The 25,432-nt window shown below is 54.5% G+C and overlaps 10 protein-coding genes across 10 annotated transcripts in view; 3 read left to right on the forward strand and 7 right to left on the reverse strand.

The window, feature by feature from the left end:
- Positions 1-16: 16 nt before the first annotated feature.
- On the reverse strand, positions 17-756 carry DACRYDRAFT_105690 (uncharacterized protein; the record flags this gene model as incomplete). Its single annotated transcript, XM_040768131.1, has 4 exons — positions 17-300; positions 354-403; positions 459-649; positions 697-756. 4 exons carry the CDS (start codon positions 754-756, stop codon positions 17-19), a joined length of 585 nt encoding a protein of 194 aa, XP_040630426.1.
- Positions 757-882: 126 nt separating this feature from the next.
- On the reverse strand, positions 883-1,823 carry DACRYDRAFT_21088 (uncharacterized protein). Its single transcript, XM_040772226.1, has 5 exons — positions 1,772-1,823; positions 1,528-1,718; positions 1,424-1,473; positions 1,063-1,370; positions 883-1,013 (listed from the first exon to the last, which is right to left on the reverse strand). The coding sequence occupies exons 2-4, from the start codon at positions 1,692-1,694 to the stop codon at positions 1,087-1,089; spliced, it is 501 nt and encodes a 166-aa protein (XP_040630427.1). The 5' UTR covers positions 1,695-1,718; positions 1,772-1,823; the 3' UTR covers positions 883-1,013; positions 1,063-1,086.
- A 449-nt stretch (positions 1,824-2,272) lies between these two features.
- Positions 2,273-2,845, reverse strand: DACRYDRAFT_21089 (uncharacterized protein). Its single transcript, XM_040772227.1, has 3 exons — positions 2,809-2,845; positions 2,563-2,754; positions 2,273-2,512 (listed from the first exon to the last, which is right to left on the reverse strand). Exons 1-3 carry the CDS (start codon positions 2,827-2,829, stop codon positions 2,363-2,365), a joined length of 363 nt encoding a protein of 120 aa, XP_040630428.1. The 5' UTR covers positions 2,830-2,845; the 3' UTR covers positions 2,273-2,362.
- A 1,635-nt stretch (positions 2,846-4,480) lies between these two features.
- DACRYDRAFT_114918 (uncharacterized protein) lies at positions 4,481-8,150 on the reverse strand (the record flags this gene model as incomplete). The annotated part of the gene is made up of 4 exons (XM_040769908.1): positions 4,481-5,504; positions 5,566-6,331; positions 6,389-7,655; positions 7,710-8,150. 4 exons carry the CDS (start codon positions 8,148-8,150, stop codon positions 4,481-4,483), a joined length of 3,498 nt encoding a protein of 1,165 aa, XP_040630429.1.
- A 1,968-nt stretch (positions 8,151-10,118) lies between these two features.
- Positions 10,119-12,127, reverse strand: DACRYDRAFT_14636 (uncharacterized protein; the record flags this gene model as incomplete). The annotated part of the gene is made up of 8 exons (XM_040771048.1): positions 10,119-10,201; positions 10,406-10,655; positions 10,705-10,849; positions 10,900-11,275; positions 11,325-11,445; positions 11,496-11,729; positions 11,783-11,874; positions 11,935-12,127. 8 exons carry the CDS (start codon positions 12,125-12,127, stop codon positions 10,119-10,121), a joined length of 1,494 nt encoding a protein of 497 aa, XP_040630430.1.
- A 52-nt stretch (positions 12,128-12,179) lies between these two features.
- On the forward strand, positions 12,180-13,545 carry DACRYDRAFT_21092 (actin-related protein 2/3 complex subunit 1). Its single transcript, XM_040772228.1, has 3 exons — positions 12,180-12,315; positions 12,365-12,671; positions 12,723-13,545. Exons 1-3 carry the CDS (start codon positions 12,243-12,245, stop codon positions 13,492-13,494), a joined length of 1,152 nt encoding a protein of 383 aa, XP_040630431.1. The 5' UTR covers positions 12,180-12,242; the 3' UTR covers positions 13,495-13,545.
- Positions 13,546-13,898: 353 nt separating this feature from the next.
- On the forward strand, positions 13,899-15,956 carry DACRYDRAFT_105696 (uncharacterized protein; the record flags this gene model as incomplete). The annotated part of the gene is made up of 6 exons (XM_040768132.1): positions 13,899-14,046; positions 14,099-14,216; positions 14,271-14,300; positions 14,350-14,507; positions 14,558-15,047; positions 15,098-15,956. The coding sequence occupies 6 exons, from the start codon at positions 13,899-13,901 to the stop codon at positions 15,954-15,956; spliced, it is 1,803 nt and encodes a 600-aa protein (XP_040630432.1).
- Positions 15,957-16,264: 308 nt separating this feature from the next.
- On the reverse strand, positions 16,265-19,830 carry DACRYDRAFT_105697 (uncharacterized protein; the record flags this gene model as incomplete). The annotated part of the gene is made up of 5 exons (XM_040768133.1): positions 16,265-16,931; positions 16,981-17,316; positions 17,370-17,535; positions 17,585-17,834; positions 17,893-19,830. 5 exons carry the CDS (start codon positions 19,828-19,830, stop codon positions 16,265-16,267), a joined length of 3,357 nt encoding a protein of 1,118 aa, XP_040630433.1.
- A 1,141-nt stretch (positions 19,831-20,971) lies between these two features.
- On the forward strand, positions 20,972-23,521 carry DACRYDRAFT_21096 (uncharacterized protein). Its single transcript, XM_040772229.1, has 2 exons — positions 20,972-22,230; positions 22,282-23,521. The coding sequence occupies exons 1-2, from the start codon at positions 21,165-21,167 to the stop codon at positions 23,007-23,009; spliced, it is 1,794 nt and encodes a 597-aa protein (XP_040630434.1). The 5' UTR covers positions 20,972-21,164; the 3' UTR covers positions 23,010-23,521.
- A 133-nt stretch (positions 23,522-23,654) lies between these two features.
- The window catches only part of DACRYDRAFT_21097 (amidase signature enzyme), a 3,926-nt gene continuing 2,148 nt past the window's right edge, over positions 23,655-25,432 (reverse strand). Inside the window, exons 8-13 of the mRNA XM_040772230.1 lie at positions 24,974-25,025; positions 24,795-24,925; positions 24,640-24,744; positions 24,463-24,591; positions 24,248-24,402; positions 23,655-24,187 (exon numbers count right to left, since the gene is read on the reverse strand). Coding sequence (XP_040630435.1) covers positions 23,789-24,187; positions 24,248-24,402; positions 24,463-24,591; positions 24,640-24,744; positions 24,795-24,925; positions 24,974-25,025 — 971 coding nt within the window. The 3' untranslated portion in view covers positions 23,655-23,788. The remainder of the gene's footprint in view (positions 24,188-24,247; positions 24,403-24,462; positions 24,592-24,639; positions 24,745-24,794; positions 24,926-24,973; positions 25,026-25,432) is intronic.

The raw sequence follows: 25,432 nt of genomic DNA on the forward strand, positions 1-25,432 counted from the left end.
ATTAACTCACCCCTTTCTACGTGCTCTTCTTCTCCCCTTGCTTGGTCAATTTCAGACCTGCCTCGACCGCATTATATGTGCGCCAACCCATATCCAGCATCATGATCGTGGCAACCGCAAACATGGGAGCGTAGCTCTGCAACAACATTGTGCGTTGCTTCTCTGTTAACGAGATTATGCCCTCTTTCGCTGTCAGGTCCGAGGTCGTCGGTAGGGTGTAGATAGATGCCAGACAGGCTACGATGCTTGTCACCGCCGAGGCGGCGTACATGGCAATCAAAGCGTTGATACGCGTCGACGCTACGTGGGGGGATGAGCATCGTTCCTAAGCTGATATAAATTGTCCCCTCAACCTTTCCTCAATCCATAGAGCGCAATGAAAAACATTGGCAATTGCGCAAACCTACATATCGCCTCCGCTCAGCAATGGGGAATGTGTTTTGCAAAGTGTGCCGTACGTTTCTATGTACAAGTAGACGTTACACCAAGCGAATATACCAGGTTGTCCAATGCGTCCAAAGCCACCGAGAAGGACAGGATCACCAGACTCCTCTAGATACCAAGCTTGAAAATCCTGGAGCTTGATGGGAAGGCTCTCCTTCGGAAGAAATAATTGTACCGCCATAGACAAAGTGATAGGAATATGGAACTACGCTGAATCAGGGCAACTGCTGGGCTTCGCTAGATCTGACTTACGGCGAAGTAAACAAAGTAGAGCAAGTCCAACGGCCGCTTGACCAGTGGAGAGGGAGACATCTTCGTAGGACTAAGAATTCGTGCAGGCAAGTTGGATAGTCGATGTGAGAAGAAACGCTTCCGATTATTGGATAAGATCCATCCATAAAACCTTGGCGTGTCAGGTCATTTGTCGGACCTCTCCTTCACGCAGGCTAGATACACAAACAAATCGACTGAACATCGCTCCTCCACCTCTGCAGCAGGTGCATTATCTCGGAACGTTCACTCTTGAACACCTTTCATGAGATATCTGCGGGCAAACTTATTATGTACATGTGAGATGAACGAAAATATCTGGTAGATAGCCAATTCATCGATCCACAGCAGAATCGGCACTCTTCATGACCTTCAGGAGCTCTTTGGATCGCTCTTCTTAGTCAGCTTCGTTGCGGTCTCGACCAACCTGAGCGTGCGCAGTCCCATATCCACCATCATGACGGCGGGAACGAGCATAAACGGCACATAGCTCGCAAGCAGCATATACCGTTGCACATCGGTGAGCGACATCAGCCCCGCCTTGATCGTCAGCTCGCTTGTGGTGGGAAGCTCGAGTACGGTCGATACGCATGCGAGGACGGTGGTCGTGGTCGATGCGGCGTAGATGAGGATGAGGAGGTTGATGCGCGCCGAGCCTGTCATCCAACACCCCATCAGCTTGTTCGATAACAACATTGTAAGCGTTTACCTATCCATAGACCATACAACGCGACAAAGAACGTCGGGAGCTGGAACAGCCTGTAGTTCCATCAGTAAGCCCCGACTCACCCCGCGTACGTAGACAAAACATACCCTTCAAGGAGGAAGAACGACTTGATCCAAGCGAATTCGCCCGGTTTCCCAACGAGTCCCGCTGCGCCAGAGACGACAGGATCGTTGGTCGTAGCGAGATACCATGCGTGGAAGTCTTTCAGCATTTGTGGGACGAACTGGGGCGGATAGAACGACTGTAGGTCCATGCATATCGTTGCTGGGATGTGGATCTAATAGAGAAGGCTTTGGTCAGTGAACTGGGATCTCAGTGGATACTGCTAACCAGGAAGAACGTAAAGTATACTAGGTCCAGCGGACGTTTGATAAGTGAGATGCGGGCCATTTGAGAACTTGTGAACGCATCTCAAAGAGTTGAAGGTACGTGTGGCGCGTGACGCCCTTCTGTTCAGAATTGGAGGGGAAGCAGAGTATAGGGTTGCAGCTGGCAATCAATTGTTTTGGGATATATCTACATTACAAGCTTCGATAACAAAGGTAGAAAAAACTAGTTTACTACAATGATTTCCACAGAATGGACCGCCCCAGCATGAGTGCGGGGGAAAGGCCTACGGGTACGTATTGTTGTTGGGCGGGGTACAGGTAATACTCGTTGCGAAGGTATGTCGAAAGGGGGTACAAGCACAAAGAAAGGGTAGAGAAAATGCTAAAGAGCCAAAATACGCGCTATAATGATGTGATCCGACCAGATCCTTCCCGGTGGACAACGTGTTCTTTTCGCTGTCATTGATGACGATAGATTCTGTTTGATGGTGATGATGATATCATGGTTTCCCGCAGGACGTAAATCGATGTCTCCAATCGAGCATCGACCTCCTGAATATTAAGCAGAGTGGCAGAACAGTTGCGCGAATTTTCAAGCGCGACAGGCCTCCTTCGCCCGCCCACCTTCCTTATGTCGCTTAAGCCCGGCACGGGTTGAGAAAAGATGCTTGCAACCTGCACAGCGGAGATCGATCGTTTCCGCAGGAGCGGGCTGGGATGCAGCAAATCGTAGTCTTGATGCCTGGGGGAATGGTCAGGGATGAGGTTGAATGCAGAGGAAGGGAAACGCACGACTCCGACGCGGGTGGACGCTAACTGTAACTTGACGTTTGCAGAGCCCTTTGATGCTGGAACAACAGTAGATGCAGAGGCTTGGTGTGCAGCGGCACGGCGGGTGTTGTACTTTCCAGTAGGAGGAACAGCGGTGGTGGATGAGGGAGCAACAAGGGGAGAAGGAAGGGCAGAAACAACGCGAGCGACAGGCTGACGAGCCGCATGAGTACCTTCTGCCTGGACATATGGGAGGAGCAAACACACCTGAACAGTTGGCTTTTTCATCGGAGCAGTAAGCTTCTTTCCCTCCTTTACTGCCACCTTTGGCGCCTTTTTCGCTTGCTCTCTTGCTACCCTAACTCTACCTCCATCAAGGTTACCGAGGATCTCGCGGACCACACGGGCCTTCTTCACTTGACGCGGCGCATCATCTTGCACTTCCAGATCAAGAGTGAGATCAAGAATCTCGCGCTTGCGTTTCTGAGTGATACGATTGTTCGCGATCGAGGCAACCGGGACCTTCAGTAGCTCGTTTTGCTTGCCTTTGCTCTTCGTGACAGGTTTCAGCACAGGCATGGGTACGATAGCAGCCTTCATCTCTTGATGCAAGACCTTGCGCGTGCTGCTCCGAGTTCTCGGTAGGGTAACGTCGACTACCCCAGCCTTTAGTCCAGTCTTCCCACGCGAGCTACTCAGTTTTGTATTCTCCTCCTTTCCCTTGTCTTTTCCTAGAGAAAGCTTCCGGTGCATCCGAGGACGCTGGGAAGAAGCTTGCTGGGCCGCGAGGGCTTTGCGAACCTCCGGAGAAAGGCGGATCCGCGCTGCATACACCTGTCAACACCTGCACGCTCAGAGGCAGAAAGACTGACCTTTGATAGGAGTGACAGTGTCATCATACTCGCGCACATCCCTCTGCTTCGAAACCCAGTTCTCGATCCTCTTCTGCGGAGTGTACTTGCTCGTCACCCTCCTATAGTGCTCGAAAGCGCCCTCGTGCATCGTCCTCGCGTTCCAGCGCATCCTCAGCTCTTCGCAAAAGCTATGAGCGTCATCCTTTCCTTCAAGCTCCGGAAAGTCATCATAGTCCGTCAATTCGCTCGTCCACTCCGAGGCGTCCAGATCGCGTCGCTCGAGCAGGGCAGACCAGTGGTGAAACGTGGCTTTGAACGAGGGAAACTCGGGGACGATGACGTGCGAGGGAGGGAGAGACCAGTCGAAGGTGACGTTTCGCGGAAGACGGAGACGTGGCTTGATAGGAGTATGAGAGGGTGAAGAGCGAGGAGGTACGGGGGAGTTGTACGCCGGGACAGCCATGATTGTTATTGTTTATGACGTAGATGAATGCAGGTAAATGCCTCTGAAATGTGTTTGAACAAGGTAACGACGCCAAATGTAACTGTTGAGCAAAACCAACGAGAGAACAAGTCGAGATGATCGTCCAAGAACAAGAGACGCCGTCCTCGAGGAGTCACTGACTGCGCTGTGTGGTCGAGAGGGGAGTGGCGCTGGCAGGGAGTTGAAAAGAAATGCACAGAAACGGCGAATTGAATGGGCGCGTGCATCACGTGTTGATTTCGGGATACTTCCGCTCGCTCACGTGAGGAACGCGTTCATTACATCCGGCGCTTTTTTCCCACCTGTTTGGCTGGGCTCATGAACACAGCTCTTCATCCCTTCTCAGATGGGATTAATACTGTCCAGCATCCGTGCTCGCCGATCATAGGCACCAGATCGCACAAATCCATCGACTCGAGCCTCCTCCGATTAGGCACAGGTATAACATTAGATTTGCCAATGTGCATGTCTTCTACCTTGTATGCGAGCGAATATCAAATACATGAAAAAGTTGCAGAGAACGAGTGATGCTGCCAACCCACCAAAGACCAAACAAACCGAGTATGAGCATGAGCATGAACATGAACATGCGCATGACTACCTACTCCTCAAACCCTCCCACAACCTTCAAAGCCCCCACAACCCTCCTATACTCCCTGAGCAATTCTCCAATCTCGCTCAGCCTCAGGTCGTCCGGACTGCATTCCATGAACCTCGTGCTCGGACCATGTATTTTAGGCAGCGGTAGGGGCGCGGGCGGGGATGGGAGAGCAGCGGGCAGGACAGCGGGGGACTGGTCCCTCGGAGAAGGGGAGTGCGAGTCTATCCCAGGCTGGGGATGTACGTTCCCCGCCGGAGCATTAGGCGACAACAGCGAGTTCTTCCTCGACCTGGGCGGAGACTGTTGCTTCCTCCCTGCAGGATCTGCATGTCCCGCGCCCGAAGCGCCCTTGGGATGATTAAACCTCCCCGCAGCCATGTTCGCCAGCCGATCATGGATGCTCATCCTTTCCCTGCGCTCATCCCTATCCCTACTCTCACGGGACATCATACTGCTGAAACTTCGAACGCTGCGGACGTCGGACCTGTACCCCGGCTCACGCTCCTCGTCCTCTTCTTCTTCCTCATCCTCATCCTCCTCCTCCGTCTGGCCAGAAGTCCCAGTCTCCTCCTCAGACCCATCACTATCCGTCTCCCTCTCCTCCCTGATCGAGTTCGCCCTCGAACCAACAACCTCAACCAACGGCCTCCCACCCTCCTCGTCTTCCTCCCCATGCATGCTCCTCGCCCTCCCATGCCCGCCAGGTAAGCTAGCAGCCATACTAGCGATAGAGAACCCGCTTGCACGTCTGAGGAGTCCGAATCCTGGTCGAGCAATCTTCGCCAGCTCGTCAGTTGGCGACCCGGGGTCGGCGGACATTGTCCCCTGATTCTGGCTGAGCAAACCCCGGAGGGCGGAGAAGGAGGAATCGACAACGCCCGATATGACCTTGTTTGTCGAAGCCGCGAGCTCCCCAACCTGATTCACCGTACCCCGGAGCCGACCGCCCATGTTCTCGACCGCTTCGGCCTGGGCTTGCGCTTGCGGGGAACGGACAAGCGGGATAGGAGTAAGCTCGTCGATGCTGCGCGATATCGATATGTCAGAACGTCCCCAACGGAACTAGAAAGAAGCGGCAAACATACCTAAGCACCTTGTCCTGCCCTCCTAGTCCCAGTACACCTAGATCGACATGTTCCAGGAACTCGACAACAGCGCTAAGGTTTATCAAGCAGTAGTTCTCTTCCCCCCCGACAGCCGAGTCCCTATACCGCTGGACATAGAGCAGGTGGCTCACAAGCTGAGCAGGGTTCGACTTGACCACAGCGAAGATGATGAGGGGGAGCATGAGGTCCGCTGCTGCTGTTGCTTGCGGGGAGGAGGAGCGAGCGGGGGAGATAGAGGAAGGAGGAGGAGAAGCAGACCGGTGCCGTGGAGGGAGGGGAGGGGGCTCTCTCTGCCCCTGCGATTCTTCCTCCCCCACCCGCTCAGGGAAACGTAAAGGCGGCACTGGAGGAGTGCGTACGAACACGTCCTGTCCCTCCCCCTCCGACGCAGAAGAGCGGGAAGTAACGGTATCCCTCTGCGCCTGCTCGAGTTCCTGCTCCATACTAGCATGCAGCGCCGGGGGATAACCGTTCACGCCTTCCTGCAGCTCCTGTTCTTCCAATTGGACGTGAATCGCCGGATTGGGAGGGAAAGGCCTTGCCGTGAGCTCCCCGCTTTCTTCGAGCAGGGCAGGCCGGGCCGTCCGTTCGCCCAACTCTAGCTCGAGTTCCTGCTCTACCTCTGTTTCCGGCCTGAGCCTGAGAGGCGGCAGCTGGGCCAAACCGTCCGCAACGATCTTGTGTGCCGTGACTAGGATAGCCGCTTTCTCCCTTGGGGCTTGGACCAAAGGCAGTTTCTGGAGTTCTGGGATAAAACCGTCAGATCAGTGCCCTGCATCTCTGCACAACGGGAAAGACATACCCCGTCCACAAGCCTTGACCACTTCCTCGACCTCTTTGTCCCCCTCCCCCTTGCGGCCTACGACGTCCACCCCCAGGTGCTCCAGACCAAGATCAAGCATGTTCAGAGCAGCGATCCTACTCGCGAGCGCCTCGTCATGTCTGTCGTCATCCGAGTCCTGGGGGCGGAACAGTCTGTCAAACAAGAGAATGCAGACGACAGCTTCCACGCGATCCAGGGCGTCGCGGAGCGCAGCGGCGCGTGTTGAGCCGTGGAAGAAAGAAGCCTTTTCGTCTAGCTCTTTCTCGCGCTCTTCTTCTTCCCGCTCTGCTGGGTGGTCTAGCTCCTTACTCCTCCGGCCTAGCAAGCTCGTGGTAGGACTGTGGGCGTGCTCGAAGTACAGCTGCAGATCCTGATGTATGCTGCTGTAGAACTGCTGGAACGCTTCGGGCGTTGGCTGCTGTTCGGGGCTTGGGCTTGGGTTGGGGCTGGGGCTAGCGTGCGCACCGGCACCTGAGCTGGAGTTGGAAGCTCCGTTGCTGAGCGTAAACGTGCTGAAGGGGGAAGGGCGGAGCTTGCCTTTCTTAGCCTGGGCGAGCGCGGGAAGGTAGGGAGCGACGAATGTACTAACACGATCTGTGACCCAGCCGGGCAGGCCGTGGAGGGCAAGCTTGATCTCTGCTTTCACTGCGCGCCCGATCTGGTGCACGACCTCCCTCGTGCGGAGGAGGGTTTCGATAGGCCATACGTCGATTGTCGGTCCTTCGCCTACCAGGTGGGTGGGAGGAGTAGGCGGGGAAGGCACGGGGACGGGAGGAGGCGGGGCCGGGGTGGGAGTAGGGGATTTGGACCCAAAGAGGGAGAAGGGGAGGGATACGAGCCGGTTTGTTGGGTGCTGGGCGGGCTTGGGCCGGTTAGGGAGTGGAGGGGGAACGGGAGAGGGACGTGGTGGGAGAGGGACGGGGGTCGGGGGGCCGTGGACGATGAATGTCGGGTATGGGGTAGAGAGGTCTGCGTTTGATAGCGGGAGGGGGAGTGGGGGGAGAGCAGCGAGCGTCGGGCCCCGGGAAGTGGGTGCGACGAGGTTGGTGAATTGGGTACAGTCGGTCGGGAGAGAGGAACGGAATATGAGCGAATTGCTGTCTGCTGTGCCTCTTAGACCGGAGAGAGTGACGACGGGAGACGGCGAGCTGCTCGCTGGAGGGGAGAGGAACACTACGTGATCTCTTACCAGATCCGCTGTGATCTCTCCCGGCGCTAGTGGTTCTTTTGGCAACAACAACGTAGCCTATCATGTTCTGTCAGCAGACTAGCATATATCGCCAGCATGCAGGAAACGCACTTTTCCAACAGTGATCATCCCCCATACCTCTTCCCACTCATCATCCGCCACCCCGAGGCTACTCAGGCGATCAAGCATCCCCCACCCTGCACTCTCGCCGCTCAGTCCCAACCCCTGAATTTCAGACTTCATATTCTGCCTCTGCAGCTCTCTTGTCGCTCCTCCCGCAGTCGCAGAGCTCGTCGGACTTCCGGTAGCGTTGTTCGTTGTGAGTGCTGCTGCTGGTGCGGTGGTGTTGGACGTTGAGGCGACTGGCTTGTGCCTGGGTGTGTAGGGGACATATTTTGGGGAAGTGGATATAGGCTGCGGGGATGCGCAAGCGAGTGTTGTGGAAGGAGAAAGAGATGGGCTTGAGGTGTGTGAAGGTGCAGGGGAGAGAAGGGGATGTGCTGGGAGTGAATCCTTTGAAATGATCTGACCTTGAGAGCGACCGATGGACATTGTGTGGGGTGAGTGGTGGGGTGGTGAACAGCGATGATTTGGTGAAGAGTGAACAGGTGTTGGATGACACTTCAATGCACAGTCAGCACAGTACTCCTATTCACTGCACAGTCACAATCTAGTCAAGCAGAGAGTGTCTCTCAAGTAGAGTAAAGAAACACAGCAGAAAGGACACGATGAGACACACGATGAGAACAGGCCACGCACTCCTCCCACGCGTCATATCCTTCCCCTTAAGATCATACAAGTGGCTGTGTACACAGACTGCTTCCTTTCAATTACTTCCCGCTCTCTTTGTCCTCTTCAGAGCTTAAACATCGTCCTCCTTCTCACTCATTACACTCTACAACGAGAAATGCACTTGCCTAGACGATAGACGCCCGTTCCCCGCTGCAGAGCTTCCCCTGAAGCCGGAACCCGCAGCGTCATCCCCCAGGGAAGCAGAAGCCTCCGCCCTGTTCACTCCTTCTTCATCGCTTTGAGTACCTCACAAGTCGCGCGAGAACCGTGATAGCTTTTCATCGGCTCTCTCGGACTCTCTCTCTCCCTCCCACAAGCAGCGGAACGCCCTTGCTCACCGCCTGAGAGAGGTACTCAGGGAATGTCGGTAGAGGACACCCAGGACTTGGCTCGCTTAGGTAGCACAAACGGGCATGGGGACAACAACAAACATGCATAAACATTCGCTCGGGAACGTGCACTTCATCTGCGCACTTGTTCCCCCTCACTCCGCAACCGCACAACGCAACGCACGACGTACGATACACGACGCACAGACGATAACTACGAACTCGACATGAGAAAAGAGGTATGAGAAGTGGAGAGCCCGTCAACCAGCATTTGAGATCAGATCTGCGTTCGGTCGCCTTGGGGCGGGGAGGAGTGCAATGCTTGTTCAGCACTTGCAGGCGTCCGTCTGCGTTGTGTCAGCCGCGAGGTAAAAGAGTGAGGGGGGGACGCACGGTGCAGTGGCAGGTCTGCTTGCAGCTGTCGCACTGGCAAGAGCAAGCGCTGCCGGTAGCGCACTGGGTCATGTCGACGGGAACGTTGATGGACGTCTACCTCCGTGGGTCAGTCACCAGTCGGCCAGGAAGAGGGGGGAAACTGACGGCCATTGTAGTTGTAGTAGTAAGTTGTTTGAGTGTGGAGTTGTTGAGTAAGATTGGAGTTGGGGTTGGGAGCTACAAGCAGCGTCAATGAGGGGGTTTATATCCCCTTCGATCCCCCCCCTATACGACTCGGGCAACACGGAGAAGGCTTATCTGCTCCCGGTGGGTCCCCCTGTCCTTCCCTCGTAGCACATGCACATACACTTCAGCTCGTGCCACCTTACCGGAGTGGCATGAGGCCGCACATGAGGTCGGCGAGTCTAGCCTCCCCCTGAAAGGTAGGGATATTAGGCTTAGCGTCACGGACCGATGGTGTCCTGCCAGCTGGGTCGGGTGGGCTTCCGAACAGCCGCATGAGGCCCGGATGGACATCCCTCTCTGAATGCGTAGACGTTGGGTGTGTCCTTGCGCTCAATATGGTTCATCACCCCATCACCGGAGTGGTGTGAGAAGGGAAGGGATATCAAGTGAAGCACCATATGCACCTATGAATGCTCCAACTTCTGTGACTGGTGCACAGAGCACGCTATTTCCAGCTCGGCTGTGATCGACCTGTTCATCAATTGCCTCAAATAACTCCTTGCGCTTCAACTTACCGGAAGAGTTGGACTCACGCACCGGGGTGCCCGGTTTCCAATTCAGGAGGCGGAGGATGCTGCTCCGTGTCCGGGTGTCCCTATTTGGCACCGGGGAGAGACCGCATACAGCACACAGCGAACCGAGCCGGCGGAGGTTGATGAGCATCTGACCTTCCGTTCATTAACCAAGCGCGTGAAACCTGATTCCCGTGAGGGAAGGGACAGTCCGGTTCTCCTGTCTGTCGTGTGTGTCCTGTGGTCTGTCACCACACGATGAGTATTCAGCACGTTTCATTCCCCTTCGGATTCCGGCTTCCGGGCTCCTCTTCCGCGCCCATGTGGCGCAGGACATTACGATCCTGTACTTCATCATCGTAGTGCAACAGCGGTTCATTGATGCGACAAGCAAGGTGACTACTGCATCGTTTGAAGGAGTGCTCTGCTAAACTCCCGCGCGTTCCCGCTCGCTTCCGTATATTTGGCAAGGAAGAAGTCGTCGCTCGGTTCTGTGGGCTTGGTCAGCCTCACGCCGCGCAGCACAGGGTGACAGGACGAAGGGGGTACTTACGAGTATGCATAACGAACCCCTGTATCCAAGTCTTATACCACCCTCTGGCAGCTTCGACTCCCAGCTCGTCCGGCACCGGGAACCCCCTAAGTCCCTGCGAGTAGTGCACTTGCGCTGGGTGGCGCTTTGCATACGCCCCGGCTGCCGCGTCTTTCCAGCATAGTTCGGCGCCGATCGCTTCCCGCAGCGGGACGGGGGTGGTGTGCAGCGTGTGAAGGGGCCCGATGGCACCTAGTACCAGACCACGGGACTGGAAAAGCCTTTTAGGAAATTTCCTTATACGGAAAGGTGTGACTCACTAGTTGGCGTTCGCCGATGGCATATTCTAGCACAATACGGGGGATAGACAAGTGATAGCCTTTGATCGGGAAGAACTGTGGATCCCGGTAGATCGAGTTCCCATACATGGCACCAAAGTCATCCACGGCGAAGAGAAAGGGGTATCTAGACCAGCGGTAAGACATTGACCTCGTGTCGTGTTAGGGAGTGCTTACTCAGTTTGTTTTCCCAACTGTTCTAGAACACCTTCCAGAACAGCAGTCTTGTCCACTTCATCTTCCAGACCAATCTGAGCCAGTCGTAGTAACTCCCCCCCTGCAGCGAACGTTTGTCCCTTGTCCCCATATAGTACATCTCCCACTGTCCTTATCTTCGCCAGCTCCTCCAGATGTAAGTCAACCAGTCCCTTCAGGAGTCCTCGTGCAATTTCAGGCTGCTGGAACAGCTTGGAACGCGCATCGTATTGGTAAGGAGAGGAGGAGTTGACCAAGTCGATCCCGCGTGGGATGTACATCACGATCCAGCCGTTCTCGACACAGTGACTGACCGCTTGCATCAGGAGCGTGCTTTTACCGCAACCAGATCGACCCTCTGAAACTCAATTTAGCATACATGTGCAGATTTTGTGTGTTAGACGCACGCAGTATAATCCCAGTTGGTTCAGGCACGCTTCTCACTCGTTGACCCTCCGCATTCACCTGGGTTAACAGCTGTACAGTGACATCCCGCACAGCCGAAAAGAGTATGGAAAATGACGTATACTATACGATTATCAGCATTCGTTGGGTGACACAAGAGAGGAAGGACCCACACTCCACTTGTTGCTACTGGGCAGTCCGTACGCTCTGAAAGCCCTCATCGACCGCATGGGGAAAGCCAGAGGTTCGCCGATTGCTGTATCGAACACGGTTTCCTGTATTGCCTTTATTATCTTATCATCGTTGATATCAGAGAGTGCACTTGCAGGTTCAAAACTTTGCAAGGCCAGATCGGGCATGGTCTTGACAAACCACGCCGGATCGGCATCGTTGTAGTTCACATTTGACTACTCGCTTGTCAGGAATTGCATTCATGGTCAGAACAGCTGTGAACACCCACTGGCATCTTCTTCGGTGGAGGCTTCCCTGACTTGTTCTTGCCCTTAAACTGACCCAGTGGCTTTTTCTTCTGGGAGGGTTCATCGTCCTTCCCTGAGAATGGTCATCACCGTGCTGACAACAATTGGGACAAGACACACCCTTGCACCTCACCGTACTGGTCGAGAGAGCCCTTGCACATAGCTGTCGCTGCCCATGTATTGGATAGAGAAATATCAGGGGCCGGTGGGAGAGGTGGGCCAGAGCGGACATCCCGAACGGCGAAGACACAACTTCGGACGGCGAGCGCGACGAATTTGGTGACCCTGACCACACGGAGGCAATTTCTCCGGAGACGCCACAGCATCGCAGCACATCTCCGAAAGACTCCTGCTCAACGACGACGACGACCTGCAGAGTAGACTGCTAGTCCTCTGCAACCCTACACAATAATTCTGTAACTTGGAAAATAAAGAAGCGATATGTCTGCACCCCAAGTGTTCTCCCTTTCGCAGGGACCGATCACCAGTCACGCGTTCAACGCCGACCGCTCGCGTGAGTCCCATTCCTCTTTCTTCGGTAAACAAACGTGACATCCATTCAGAGGTATGCGTGAGCTTGAACTCCAACGAGGCTCAAGTCATGTCCTATGACGGAAAAGCATGGAACACTACCGAAACCCTCACAGAGCACGACAAGCTCATCACCTCTATCGATTGGGCGCCTCACTCGAACCGCATCGTCACCTGCTCACAGGATCGAAATGCATATGTCTGGACACAGGTGCAAGATGCACAGACCGGAGAGCTGATTTGGAAACCGACTCTTGTCTTGTTGCGCATCAACCGTGCGGCGACTTTCGTCAAGTGGAGTCCGAACGAGGACAAGTTCGCGGTTGCGAGCGGTGCTCGGTAAGTGCTTCTCCCGCAACTAGCGGGACAGACGTTGAATTGATGTTGCAGCGCTATTGCGGTCTGTTCGTTCGATGAGGAAAACAACTGGTGGGTTTCCCGTCATTTGAAGAAGCCCATTCGTTCCACTGTGCTCTCTATCGACTGGCACCCCAATAACGTACTCCTCGCCGCAGGAAGCGCGGACATGAAGGCACGAGTCTTCTCTGCGTTCATCAAGGACGTGGATAAACGCCCTGGACCATCTGTTTGGGGTGACAAGCTGCCCTTCAATACCATTTGCGGCGAATATGCGAGCCCTAATGGCGGTTGGGTGCACAACGTCGCCTTTTCCCCTTCCGGAGACGCGATGGCGTTTGTCAGCCACGACTCCTCCATCTCCGTCGTCTATCCCGGCGGAGCTGGAATGATAACGATCAAGACGACTATCCTCCCCTACGTGGCGCTTACCTGGACTTCCGAGGAGTCCATCGTTACGGCAGGGCATGACTGCCAACCGCATGTCTTCCACGGGTCCCAGGCCGGCTGGTCCATGGTTGGCTCCCTTGACAGCTCCAAGGGCGCCCAGCGACAGGCTGGCTCGCGAAACCAGATTGAAGCTTTCAACCGATTCCGTGCGGCAGACACAAGGGGCTCGCAGAGCGAGGAGGATACCGAGCTTCTCCCAACCGTGCATCAGAACACGATCACAAGCGTGCGCACGTTTGATGCCACGAGGGTCAGCACGAGCGGTGTCGATGGTAGGCTCGTTATTTGGGATGCTAACGCCGTTGGACAGCCTGTGGGGAACCTGGTCGGTAAGATGGTGGGAATGAGGGTGTAGATATTTGCACTGAATTCAGTTGATTGATAATGGCGATATCATTCCTTTCATGAAGATATCTCTGACTCCCTCCGTGTCCGTCGCTCGAAAGATTCCACCGGAATGCTCACATAACACTGCACTTGGCGTTCAACTTGAATTTCCCATAAATGCGCAGATCATCACTGCAATGACTGCCATCCGGGAAAGCGCAATCTCCACTGCGCTCATTGCCACACCTCGGACCGTACTGCCTCGCACCGAGGGGCGAACCCTGGAGGCGACGTCCCTGAGCACTTGTCGGGCGCCTCAAATGCCGCGTCCAACGTCCCGTGCTCATCCTTAACCTTACCCCCGCCAAGTAGTCTCCTACCCCTCTAATCCCCTCTTGTCAAGCGATTCGAAATAGGTCAAGGTGAAGGACGATGGCCCTGGACGCCAACCTCTTCACCCTTGTGCTCACCCCTGCCAAAGGGGAGCCGACTGTCGTAGATCTCGTAGACCCACATGGAGAAGTTCACTACAGGAAGCGTTTCATCTCATCACAGCCGACGTATCAGATGAGCATCTTCGGTATGTTCGATTGTTGGGATGTGAGGAGAGTAGGAAACTGATGAACGCCCAGATCCGCACACCGATGCGTTGCTTTGCACTGTCGCTGGTACGAACCCTGCAGCAAAGCAGAAGACGATTGAATTGTTTAATCCGAATGTCACCGTGTCGTTTCAGAACACAGGAACATTGTGCGTTCGCCTCGTGTTACAATTTCAGAGCTACGTAGTAACCTTTGTTTTAAGATCCTTCAAGTGGTCGTTCACCTGGGAACAGTGAGTCCACGCCTCCCCGCTTCCCTTCTCAGCTAATAAGCGCCCATAGGCATGAATTTGAATGGAAGAAGGAAGCGTGCTTCTTGATCCGCAAACCGGATCCGCCCGTAATAGTGTGCTCATGTGACGCCCCCCAGACTTCGAAGCGATCTGCGCTACAGATCCTGGACTATAACTTGCAGCGATTCGATATTGATGATCGCAAAGGTGGGCTATTTCAATAGACACTCAGGATAACATATCTTATGGTTGTTTAGGGCTAGAGATCTGCATAATTGCCGGACTCCTCTCTTTCTACGACCAGCAAGATGAGAGCAACCGTGTGAGGCAACCAGAGCGAAGGGGGCCCCTTCCGGTGGTGCCGTCCACAGCTCAGCCAGAGCTTAGACCCCATCCATCTCAAGAGTCCCTCGATATCAAGAAGGATCTTCCTCCTCCCCCTCCCGTACCGATACCACGAGACGGCAACGAGATCTTCATTATCGACGATGTGCCTGTGCATGACTATGTTCAACAGTGCGCCGAGCTGCTACTGGACGAGAACATCCTCTTCATCATCCTTCGTGCGCAGTCGACGACGGCTGTACCAAAGTGTGTAACAGTGGCGGAGGAGGTGAAGCGCTGGATCTATAGGAGCACAGACGAGGATCAGGAGCTGCATCAGTATGTGACGACTGATGAGAAAGTCGACGGAAGGGGAAAGGGGAGGGGGAAGCATAGGATCAACCTGGATGAGCCCGTCAACAAGTCTGTTTTTTCTCCTCTAGTTGCCAAACTGTGATCTTACATCCCTGCAGCCCCAAACATGACTATCATCCCCTCGGCCCTCCTCAGACTCTTACCATCCACCTCTCCAAGATCCCCATGCCGGAGTTGCAGCCCAAGGCAGCTCCGAAGCCACCCACGATCCCTCGAGCTCCCCCAATTGCTCAATATGTTCCTCCATCAGGAGCCCCACCCAACCTCTCCCCGTCGGAGCCCAGGAACCGCCTTACCAAAGCAGACAAGGGGAAAGGCCGCACAGCCGAACTCCTCCCACTTCCAAATACTGATAGGAAGTCTGAAAAGGCGAAGGGAAAACAGCGGGCCGAGTCCCCTCCACCCGACCCGGCAGCGCGGGTCGACAAAGGCAAAGGTCGCGAAAACCCGACTCCGATGCTCTTCTCCCCCAACCCTTCTTCGTTCCCAGCCGCGGAGTCCCGACCAGACAAGGGGAAGACCCGAGCAGACGACCCACCACCCGCCCGCGGAAGGACGCATCGACCCTCTCCGTCCGTCCCTCAGCTGAGGATCGACACTTCTGCACGTCCTGCCTCTGCGCCTACTCAGCCGAGGCCACTTAGCTACCAGCCCAACTCGGTATCACAGCGTCCCCCGGCGAACAGCCAGCAATACCCACTTCCACCCCAGCCTAATCGGCAGGGCTACGATAACCCCAACTCAGTGTCACGATACCCTCAGTCTGGGCCACAGCCTTATGGGATCGCTCCTGGTCCATACGCCGTATACGGGACGTCTTCTGGGGCGGTGAAAGTTGCAGGGCAAGGAGCGTATTTGGCCCCGTATCCCCCTGGGACACAAGCACAGGGGACTCGCCCGCAGTCGGACTCAGGAGGTAGCATGTTTGATAAGATATTTAGGCCGAGGTCACGTTAGCTGGGAGGGTGTTATGTCAGCACACTTTTGCGGGGATATTAGTTCTGGACGGCGTGTGGAGAAAGGAGGAAACTTTCTTGTGCGTCTGTTTCTTTTGGGACGATAATGTGGAATCATCATGACAATTTCCGAACAGAAATGAAACACGCCCATCTATCTACGACAGATTTGCAGGTTGCCCAGCCTGCGGATACTCTACGTTACGGGGGCAGTACATCGTAGTTTGATCAACCGTGTCGCTACTTTAGCAACCTCCCACATAGCAAACGTCTCACACCAGCTGAGTCTTTCCAGCTTGGAATGGTCCATTACTTATAGGGTGCCATCTCGACCTTCGGTATTTCCACCCCCCTCTCATCGAACAGGTTTTCCACTGCTGCAAGCGCTTTCAGGAGAAGGTTGACGCGAAGTCCATGCATCGGGTGTAGCTCTTGATTCTCTGGCTCTTTCTGATCGATATATTTCCTCCATTTCTTCAAACTGACCGCGCGGGGTTCGCGTTCGGCCTTTTCATCCGTAAGTTTTCTTTTCTTCTGCGTGTGGGACTCCTCAGTGTCGTCTGTCGACTTCCTCTTCTTCTGCGCCCGACCTTTCGATGTAGTGGTGCCAGCTGCTTTGGAACGAATCCGCTTGACCTCCTCTACAACAAGGGACAGAGTCAGGTCCATTCTCTTCCCCAGCACGGAATCTTGTGGCACATAGGCCCTCGGGTCAAGCAACATCCTGTGCAGGGCGCGCAGATCGTCGTCCGTCATCAGCTGTCTGTCCGGCTTTACATAAGGTATGCTGACGGAAAAGTTGAGCAGGGCGCTGTACCATCCGTGCCGGACGGCGTTTGTTGAGGTTTCCCCACAGACATGTTCTTCGACCATACACTTCTCCATGCGGGAAAAGGACGGTAGGTCAAACAGTTTGCCTGCCATGAAAGAGTCTTCAGCCGTCCAAACGAAGTGTTTGGTCCACGAAGGTTGCATCCTGCGATGGCATGAGTCAATGGGTTCATTGTCAGGTACACTTGACTCACAGGCTTTCTCCCGGCCTGACAGGTACGTAGTAGAACTCGCCGAGGGGTCGCATCCGCTCATACTTGTAACTCAGCAAGTCCTGAATTACTCCGTCAGGATCCGTTTCCATCTTGCTTAACGTTTCCTCGTTCGGCCTGAAGTAATACCACCATTTTTCGCCCAAGACCACATGGATATATGTATAGCGCCCCCCGGCATCGTGATGGCCCCCAGTAAAGGACATGGCGTGAGAGGCTATGAACCAGGTCTCCTCGGTTAACTCGGAAACTTCCATAGCGAAGTCTTTATTCGGAGATTCTCCGTTATAAGACCGCAGCGTTTTTGACTGGAGTGACCTGCACCTAATATTAGCACACGCACTGACGAGGCACTACTTTTCAATGCACACCTCAAGAATGAGGGCCAGTTATAGGCCTCATAGTAGCAATCCAGCAAGTTCTTGCGCACGTCGGAGGTAACTGCTTCGTCGAAAAATTGCTGGAACGGATGGGACTCGTAGATCCCCAGGTCGTCATAGCATTGCATTGTACTTCTTTTATGTAGTTTATCCATGCCTACTTAAACGTCAGTATACCCACACTGGACATGAATCGACTAACTCACTGATAAACTCAAAGTGCTTCGTCTCGGCGGAGCTGCGACTCCGAAGTACCCCCCCAGATATGAGGGTGTCGATGTTGAAGCCCTTTTCCTCCCAGTTGTCACCTCCATGAATCTTGACAACGAATCCATCTTTCACTTTCCTAGCAACGTTTGCCAAGTCTTCTGTCGCCCATCTCTCTTCGAAGCGAGGGTCTTCTTTGGCCGGCTTCGAAAGACGGTTCATAATGTCGACCTGCTTCTTGTAGTGGTTCTAAGCAAACGCGTGGATGTCAGCGCATGGGCGGAGTGGAATACTGATCTGAGCCTACCAGAGCTGCGGAGTCCGTCATCGTTATCCCGCGTTTTGAGGGCGTCTCAGAGTGTCGGAGATTCCAATCCGTTTCAGGCGGGGTAGGACGACAGAACATCTTCGCAGGTGCCTTGGATGTTGTTTGCTGGGGCTGCTCCCAAGTACTAGTCCAAGGGGATGGATGGATTGCGGGTGCAGACTGGTGTATTACGGGCAGTGGAGTGCCGAAAGTATGTGCAACGAAAGCCTGAGCGGTGATAGGCTGAATGGGGTTGATCAACTGATCGATGATAGATTGATCGGTAATAGGCTGAGTGGCGATAGGCTGAGTGGGGGCGGCAGAGTGATTGACGGTGATAGACTGACTGGTCATAGGTTCGAATGCGGTGGACAGAACGGAGGGTTGCGCTTGCGAAGATTCAGGAGCGATAGGTTGAACTGTCGTTTGTTGGAAAAAATCTATCATCGCAGCATCCAACTGAACAGAGGAGTCCCACCCTATTGCGGGAGGTTCGGAAAGCATGAATGTGGAGATAGGCTGGAGTTCCAGAGTCGTTGGCTGAGAAGCGTTCATTTGAGCAAGTAGTGTTTCCGAATCGACATGTACGGTGGATGTCGGTTCAGAGACATCAGAACTCACAATGAGGGGAGGAGGCTGTTCGCCATCGGACGGTCCCACAGTCGTATGATCGTTGCGCGTTTCGTGTTCTTCTGTCTTGACATCGGAAGGCTCCATGGGGTGTCCGTCGGGCGCTTGAAGACCATCAGCCTTGACATAGGAAGGATCTATCGTTCGCGCGTCCAGTTCATGAGGTTCATGATGCTCTGCTATGTTGACGGCGGGAACGCTTGCAGCCAGTAACGCAGATGAGTCGATTATCGTCAAGCTTCCTTCTAAAGCCACTTCGGATTTTGCTTCTTCAAGCTCGACAAGGTTGAGTGGTGCGAAGGCACGACCTGGCTCAGCTGTACCGGTCTCCGCGACATCGATCTTTTCAACGATCAACTCGACTTCGGACCAAGCGCAGGTTTGTGGAGCAGACGAGATAGGAAATTTGGATTGAGGATCGAGGTGCGGAATAGGAGAGGTTTCAGGTGGGCGCGAGGGTTCGTCGTTCGCCGATAAGACGAGTGTGGGTGGGAGAGGGGGCGCATCGCTAGTTGGTGGAATGGTGTGCGGATCTAGGAGGAGGATCGGGCTGCTCCCATTTTCAGATTCTCCGTCTTTGTTGACCGTCTTCTCCTCCTTGTTGGTTTCCTCTTTCTCCGTCTTCACAACAGTATCATTCTTGCTCCAGTCGTCATTCTGCGGTGGTACACCCGCCAGATCAAGACAATTCCCAATCTGTTTCTGTTTTCGCGGCGGCGTCGTAGGTATATCACCATAATTCTCCGGCAACGGTTCCCCATGCCAGTAATGCATCCTATACGCCACTACCCGATTCTGCTGCGCAGCAGTATAGACATACCACTGTCCCTGGTAAGAGACGTCCTGTTCAAACCTGCACAAGGAAGCGTTATGCCCATCAAAGCGACCGCAGTTCCAGCAAGGAGATTCTATGTTTGGCTCGCCAGGCGCAGGCTCGAGTTGGTCCATTGTTGCCAAGGGGAGTCGGGCATAGCTCCGCGGTCCTTTCCATCGTCCAGCTCCGGGAGCCTTAGAAGGATGCCGATCACTCGAGTGGCGGAAGGGAGAGCCACCGCGTCCTCGACGACCATCGTTTCTGTCAAACCGCCGCCCATTGTCGAATGCTTGATTCGCACGTGGAGCCTTAGGATAGTACGAGTGATCCATAGAATAGCCAGTGGTGGCAAGCTTCACGCAGGCAACTTTATCTTGCTCTTCCCAGTCCCAAGTAGGGCAAAAGAGCTTTGCAGGGTCGTAGGGGGAGTCGCTGTCGTACGAGTGCGTGCGCTGAGGGAAAGAGGACGAGTTGGAAGAGGAATGAAAAGACATGCTTGGTTTTTGGCGATAAGGCGGAAATGCGGGGTTAAAACGGAGGACACGTGTAGGTGATGCGGATGGTTTGTGGTTTGTGACCAGTGGTGAGTATATGCTATTGGCGCGCCTAATTATCGCCAGCGGCTTTCAGTTAGTGATATCGGATTCCCTAAGCGCAGAGACAGACCACGCCCGAAAGGCAGACCAGGCAGACAAACGCTTGATCAAGCCAAGCAGACTCCAGTACAAAGACGCGCACAGATGTAAAGGTCAAGGAGAAAAGCGTGTTAGTCCGTAGGCACATAACGGAGGCGTCGTAATCCAGGCGGAAGAAGTCCTCAGAATTTTCCTGATGCGGGCGGGAGGCGCGGATTGGCCGCAGCGGCAATGCGGATTATGCAGCTTTATTGATATTAGCAGTTCATCCTAATGCTCGTGGAGAGAGAGTGAGATATGATGATAGTTTCGTCGTTAGTTTTCTTGAGATGATTATCCGCATGGAGAGGTTAGAGACTTACCATTTTGGGTATGAAGTTGCCAGTGACCGAACGGAAAAATGGTTGTTCATCGGTTCCGAATTTGGGGATGAAACGTTTCGTGACGGATTGTTTCAACCATTAGGTGGGATTTTCATCAGGGTCTGAGGATGCATGACTTGACTTTAGAACATTCGGCGACTGTTCCCCACACGCTCCCCGGCTGAAGAAGGACTGTATCGGCGGTAACTAGCGACTTCCACGCATCTGTTGCCATGTCTCGCCGCGGGGCAAGGTGATTCCGACGGGGCCGGCATTCTGCGTGAACAAAAGCATCGGTTGTAGTAAGCTGAATTACGAAGAAAAAGAGAGAAATGATTCAGATACGAGTGTACTAGTTATTACTAGTGTTGTATATACGCTTTGATTTGTCCTAAATCAACTGTTAGGGAGATGCCAATGGACAGCCCAGTTGATGCGGGAGCAAGGGACATTACGGCGTGTGATTGGCTAATAAATGCGGATGTAGTGGAAGTCAGGGGAAAGTGATGAGGTAAGTGCTCTTACATAACGGATGCAAATGAATGGGTCTGGACAACAGCGCGTGTGTGCTGTCCTTGGCGTCTTCTACTTCACCACCCTTTTTCCCTTTTCTCATCTCTCTTTCCCCTCCTCCTCGTCGTCTCTCACCTCCTCCTCGACGTCCTCGCCGTTCTACTCTTTCTGTCCTGTGAAAGGACACCAGTCTGCAGCCGATTGACCGCACATTCACTCATTTCATCTGCACCAGTCGCTCATTACCAAACCTTCACCTTCCCATCAAACCCACTTCAACGCCCATCAGCCCCCAAATCAAACACCCACTAATCCCAAATGGCTTATCCTCCACAACGGCATTCTCCAGAGGTTCAGTACTACGAGAACCGAGGGCACTCCCCAGAGCCACAAATGTCCTACCCGCCATCACCCAGCATGTCAACAACAGACCTACACGCACCTTACCGGCTCCCCCAGGGCGAGGCGAGCAGCTCGACACTCGTATCGGCTCCTTATGGCTCGTATGGCAACATGAGCGTGTACGGCGACTCGGACACAGCATCGATCGCACCTCTCAACAAGAAGCGCTATTCAGCAAATCTGTCACCACGCAGTCCGATGCCCAACTCGGCTCATCCTCTACGCACAGCATTCACACCGTCCCGTGTTAGCCTATCTACCCGTCAATCCTCCTATGAGCGCGATAGGGAACGCGATCGTGTGCCCAGCGCGATACAGATGAACGCCCAAGGGCGTGCTCGCAGTCGAAGCATGAGCCAGTCCAAGTCCCAGCCACCGTTAAACACAAACACGGTGCCCACCCCGGAGCCGTACACGTCACTCGCGATATTTCGCCCTTCACGCGAACGGCAGAATCTCTACACGCCCCGAGAGCACCATCTCGATTTCCTCAAGTTCCTCGCAGCGCTGTTCGTCCTCACAGGTACATTCTTCCAGGCATTCCTCCCTACCGTCGCTGCACCACTCGCTATCGCTCCGGGAGGCAGCATGGAACCGCTCATCTCCCAACATCTGGGTATAACGTGTTTCCTCATGCTGACGGGACGCGCCCTTACCGCGCCTTTGTACAACCCTTACCCGAACTCGTCGAGCTACAGGCCCAGTTTCCATCTGCTCTCTCGACAGATCCTCCTCCGCCCTATCAGATACGGAGCCCCCGTCGTGGTGGTCGCGGTCATTCAGTGGGCGTTAGGTGACACAGCTCTGCAGACAGCGAACTCTTTGAACAATGCGAACTTTGTGCCGCCCGAGTGGAAGAGCATATCCAACTTTGGAGGGCTGATGAACCTTATTTGGGGATGCTTCACCTGGGGTGCTGATAGCGCATCCGTCGTTCAGACGTTCGGCAGCAACCTCTGGATGTCTGCTTGGTTATTCCAAGGTCAGTGTATGCGTGTATCTGTGAGTGGATAACACTTACCGAGTGATACAGCTTCGTATTTCGCTCTGATCCTGTTTGTCGTGCTTGCGCCGTTACCTAGCAGCAAGTACTGGCTCATGATCCTCATTGCGCCTTTCCTCTGGGCGACCAACTCATACTTCCTCCCTACGTTGATCGGGGTCTTCCTCACGGATCTGGGTGCCCATGGGTGGACGCCCTTGCTCAATCTCCACCTCGGGTTCCGCATCCCACTTCAGCTCGGCGCGCTCGTCCTCGCCGCTGTAGTCGAGCTAGTCCCAGCCATCCGTACACCTATCAACAACGGTATGGCAGCATGGAATGTACGCGGACAGAACTACATCAACATCCAGTTCACCGACATCCTCTTCGCCGCCCTTGTGATCATCGCCATCGATTCCAGCCCGTTACTGAAGAGCATCCTCGGTTTCCGCCCGCTCCGCGCCCTTTCCCGCCTCTCGTCGGGTGCGGCGCTCATGGCCCCGCTGGTCGTGTACGCCGTTCTGCCAAATATGAACCCGTCGCTGTTCGTCGGCTGGCTCCTCACTGTCCTTCTCTCACTCGTCCTCGCGATCCCCTTCCGTATCTTCCTCGAAGTCCCCGCCATGGCCGCCGCGGAGATCACCCTGGAGAAGATGCGCACCTGGGGCGGGGATGGCCTAGAGCTCAGAGACGTAGACGCCTATTGGGGCAGGCACAACGGCGAAGACAAGGAGAGCGAAAGCAGCGAGATGACAGAGCTCAAGCGGGAAAAACGCTGACCATCTGCTCGCCACATTCTGGCTTCACGAACCCGTCAGTCCACCCCAGCTCCATCATCAACGTGTCCCGGAACAAGGAATCCCACCGATACCCGCAAGAGCGAATTATGCAACTATCGAAGAACTCAAACGTGAACGTGCTTTTATCGATCCCCTAGCCCAGATCATGCTCCCCGGTTACCCGCGTCGTCTCACGGTCTCATTCCAAATCATCCTCATTGAATTATTCTTGCTTCCTCTTCTACTTGTCACTTCCCACCCTGTTACTTACTACCCTTGCTCGTGTTGTGGAAACATGATAGATCACTCAACGTGCACGCCAGGGCCGTTGATCGTCTCACCCGCGCCGCACTTCTACGATACATTCTTACCTCTTACCGGACTTCGTACTTCCCTGACTTGCTTCACGTTCCCCGCTCCCGGCTCGGGCGCGGACTGTTTACTACGTATGTCTAGTCATTGTAGATTGACCTTGGGGATGCTGTAGGAAGTGGGAAATGCAGATGTTGTGCAAGACACGGGAAGAGTGATCGTTGAAACCTGTTTATTTACATCATCTCTGAAACTGTCTGGCCGCTTCCGGCATCGGCTGCGAAACTATGATACAGAAGCCGTTCCGCCCGGGATTGTGTTCCTGATACAGCCCTGCAGATGGAAAGAAGAGAGAAGAGACAGCTGAAGTCTAGCAGTATGATGGGCAGAATCGGGTGTAACCGCCCCCGCCCGGCCCGGTGGTATAAGAGATACAGCACACCTTCCCGCGGGTATCTTCTTCAGAGCTAATCAACCGTAGGCGTAGGCGGTGTCCAGCTTCCCGGACCGAACCCTCGCGGCCCCAATGCGTTGTCGAGCAAGTCCATGACCTCCAGCACCTTCTCTTCCTCCCACGGCCTGCCCGCTACTTGCACGCCTATTGGAAGACCGGCCATTTTCTCTGGGTCGTACAGCCGGCGCATGATTCCCCTCAACAGGCGCAGCCCCGGGTCTTGAGGCTCCTCTGGCCAGGTGTCTGTGGGCAGGACGCGGGTTACCGGAATGACCCCAGCAGGGAGAGAGAGGATGCTGTATAGAATTGCTGTGCCGGCCAGAGGAGAGAGTCGGGCAGTCGCGTTGTGCGGCAGGGCGGGCATGGAATGGACCGGACCGAGGATGATGTCGAATCCGTACTTTTCCCAGACCTACAGGATGACGTCAGTCTGAAAAGCGACCCGAGTTACGGTGAATGGGATTATTCTGACCTCTGTATGAAACTTCTGGACGAGCTCGTTCCGCCTGTGTACCCAGCGGTTAAAGTCCCGCACAGACTTGACTCTCAAAGCCTGGACAAGCGCTGCGAACTTCTGATCTCCCAGGAATCTTCTCAACACGAAACATGATATAGTCCTGATAATTGCTAGATATTGGGCGGAGTGTCACCGATTTCAGCACAACTTGTGTTCTGGAGAGGACACACCTGGGATCTTGGGACCAAGTAGGACGAGAAACATGGACGGATCTTGTGGATCTGGACCGAGGTGTGAGGTCAGCTGTTTGTATCCATCTGAACTACCCAAGGCGACGAAAGTTTCCATCGTCTCAAGCGCTGTTGCCGAGATTAGTGATGATACAAAGACGGGCGACAGAAACCCACCATACGGGGGAAGGAACTCGACACATTCGTGTCCTTCTCTTTCGAGAGCCGCCACGCACTCCCGCAGCGCCCGCTTGACAGGTGGGGAGAACTCAGCGAAGTCGTCTGTCGCCCATTCATTTTGTTTCTCTCCCCCTCCGGACTAGGCAGCGTACCACGCAGATAATATCCTACTTTGAGCTTCTTCGGCAGAATGACCTCTCTCCACGGAACGGGTGCGATCTCACCGGGTCCGCCGGGAAGGCCGCAAAGTGTTTGACAGGCGAGTCTGAGGTCTGCGATCGATCTAGAATACGGTGAATTGGATTGCTGAGAGGAATGTGAGGAGAAGCACCTGGCCATGGGACCTGCTGTGCTTCGGACAGCCTCGTATCCCTCGTTCGCCACTACATGCGAGTACATCAGCGTCCCACCTCTCACCTCACCCCGCGACACCTGGGACAGGAGCGTTACGCACTCGTCATCCCATTCTTGCTCATCCTTCCTCCCTGCCCAAACTTGAGGGAAAAGCAGCCCGACATATGCGCCGGAAATCTCAAACTACCGGCAAGATCACTTCCGAACCCGAGTGCAGAACCGCCGCACGCGAGCAAAGCGGCTTCGCCTCCGCTCGAGCCACCGGGGATATGCAAGGGAGAATAGGGATTCGTCGTGCGACCGAAGACGGGATTGTTGCCTGAGAAGGAAAGAGGTATAATAAGCACTGATCCGCATGGACGGTGGGAAGAGAGTGCGGGAACTGGGAAGCAAAGGGGCGAAAAAGGTCAACGGTCCGAACTGGACCACAGTCATG

This window comes from Dacryopinax primogenitus (assembly GCF_000292625.1).
Source record: "Dacryopinax primogenitus strain DJM-731 SS1 chromosome Unknown DACRYscaffold_5, whole genome shotgun sequence".
Lineage (NCBI taxonomy): Eukaryota > Fungi > Basidiomycota > Dacrymycetes > Dacrymycetales > Dacrymycetaceae > Dacryopinax > Dacryopinax primogenitus.

Coding starts and splice junctions, on each gene's coding strand:
- DACRYDRAFT_21088 (XM_040772226.1), bottom strand. CDS start 1,694: ATGGACCTACAGTCGTTCTATCCGCCCCAGTTCGTCCCACAAATGCTG. Junction 1,474..1,527: donor TCGTTCTTCCTCCTTGAAGG/GTATGTTTTGTC, acceptor ATGGAACTACAG/GCTGTTCCAGCTCCCGACGT. Junction 1,371..1,423: donor GTTGTATGGTCTATGGATAG/GTAAACGCTTAC, acceptor GTTGGATGACAG/GCTCGGCGCGCATCAACCTC.
- DACRYDRAFT_21089 (XM_040772227.1), bottom strand. CDS start 2,829: ATGAAAAAGCCAACTGTTCAG. Junction 2,755..2,808: donor TGAAAAAGCCAACTGTTCAG/GTGTGTTTGCTC, acceptor GCGGCTCGTCAG/CCTGTCGCTCGCGTTGTTTC. Junction 2,513..2,562: donor CGTCCACCCGCGTCGGAGTC/GTGCGTTTCCCT, acceptor CCATTCCCCCAG/GCATCAAGACTACGATTTGC.
- DACRYDRAFT_21092 (XM_040772228.1), top strand. CDS start 12,243: ATGTCTGCACCCCAAGTGTTCTCCCTTTCGCAGGGACCGATCACCAGT. Junction 12,316..12,364: donor GTTCAACGCCGACCGCTCGC/GTGAGTCCCATT, acceptor ACATCCATTCAG/AGGTATGCGTGAGCTTGAAC. Junction 12,672..12,722: donor GCGGTTGCGAGCGGTGCTCG/GTAAGTGCTTCT, acceptor TTGATGTTGCAG/CGCTATTGCGGTCTGTTCGT.
- DACRYDRAFT_21096 (XM_040772229.1), top strand. CDS start 21,165: ATGGCTTATCCTCCACAACGGCATTCTCCAGAGGTTCAGTACTACGAG. Junction 22,231..22,281: donor GTCTGCTTGGTTATTCCAAG/GTCAGTGTATGC, acceptor CGAGTGATACAG/CTTCGTATTTCGCTCTGATC.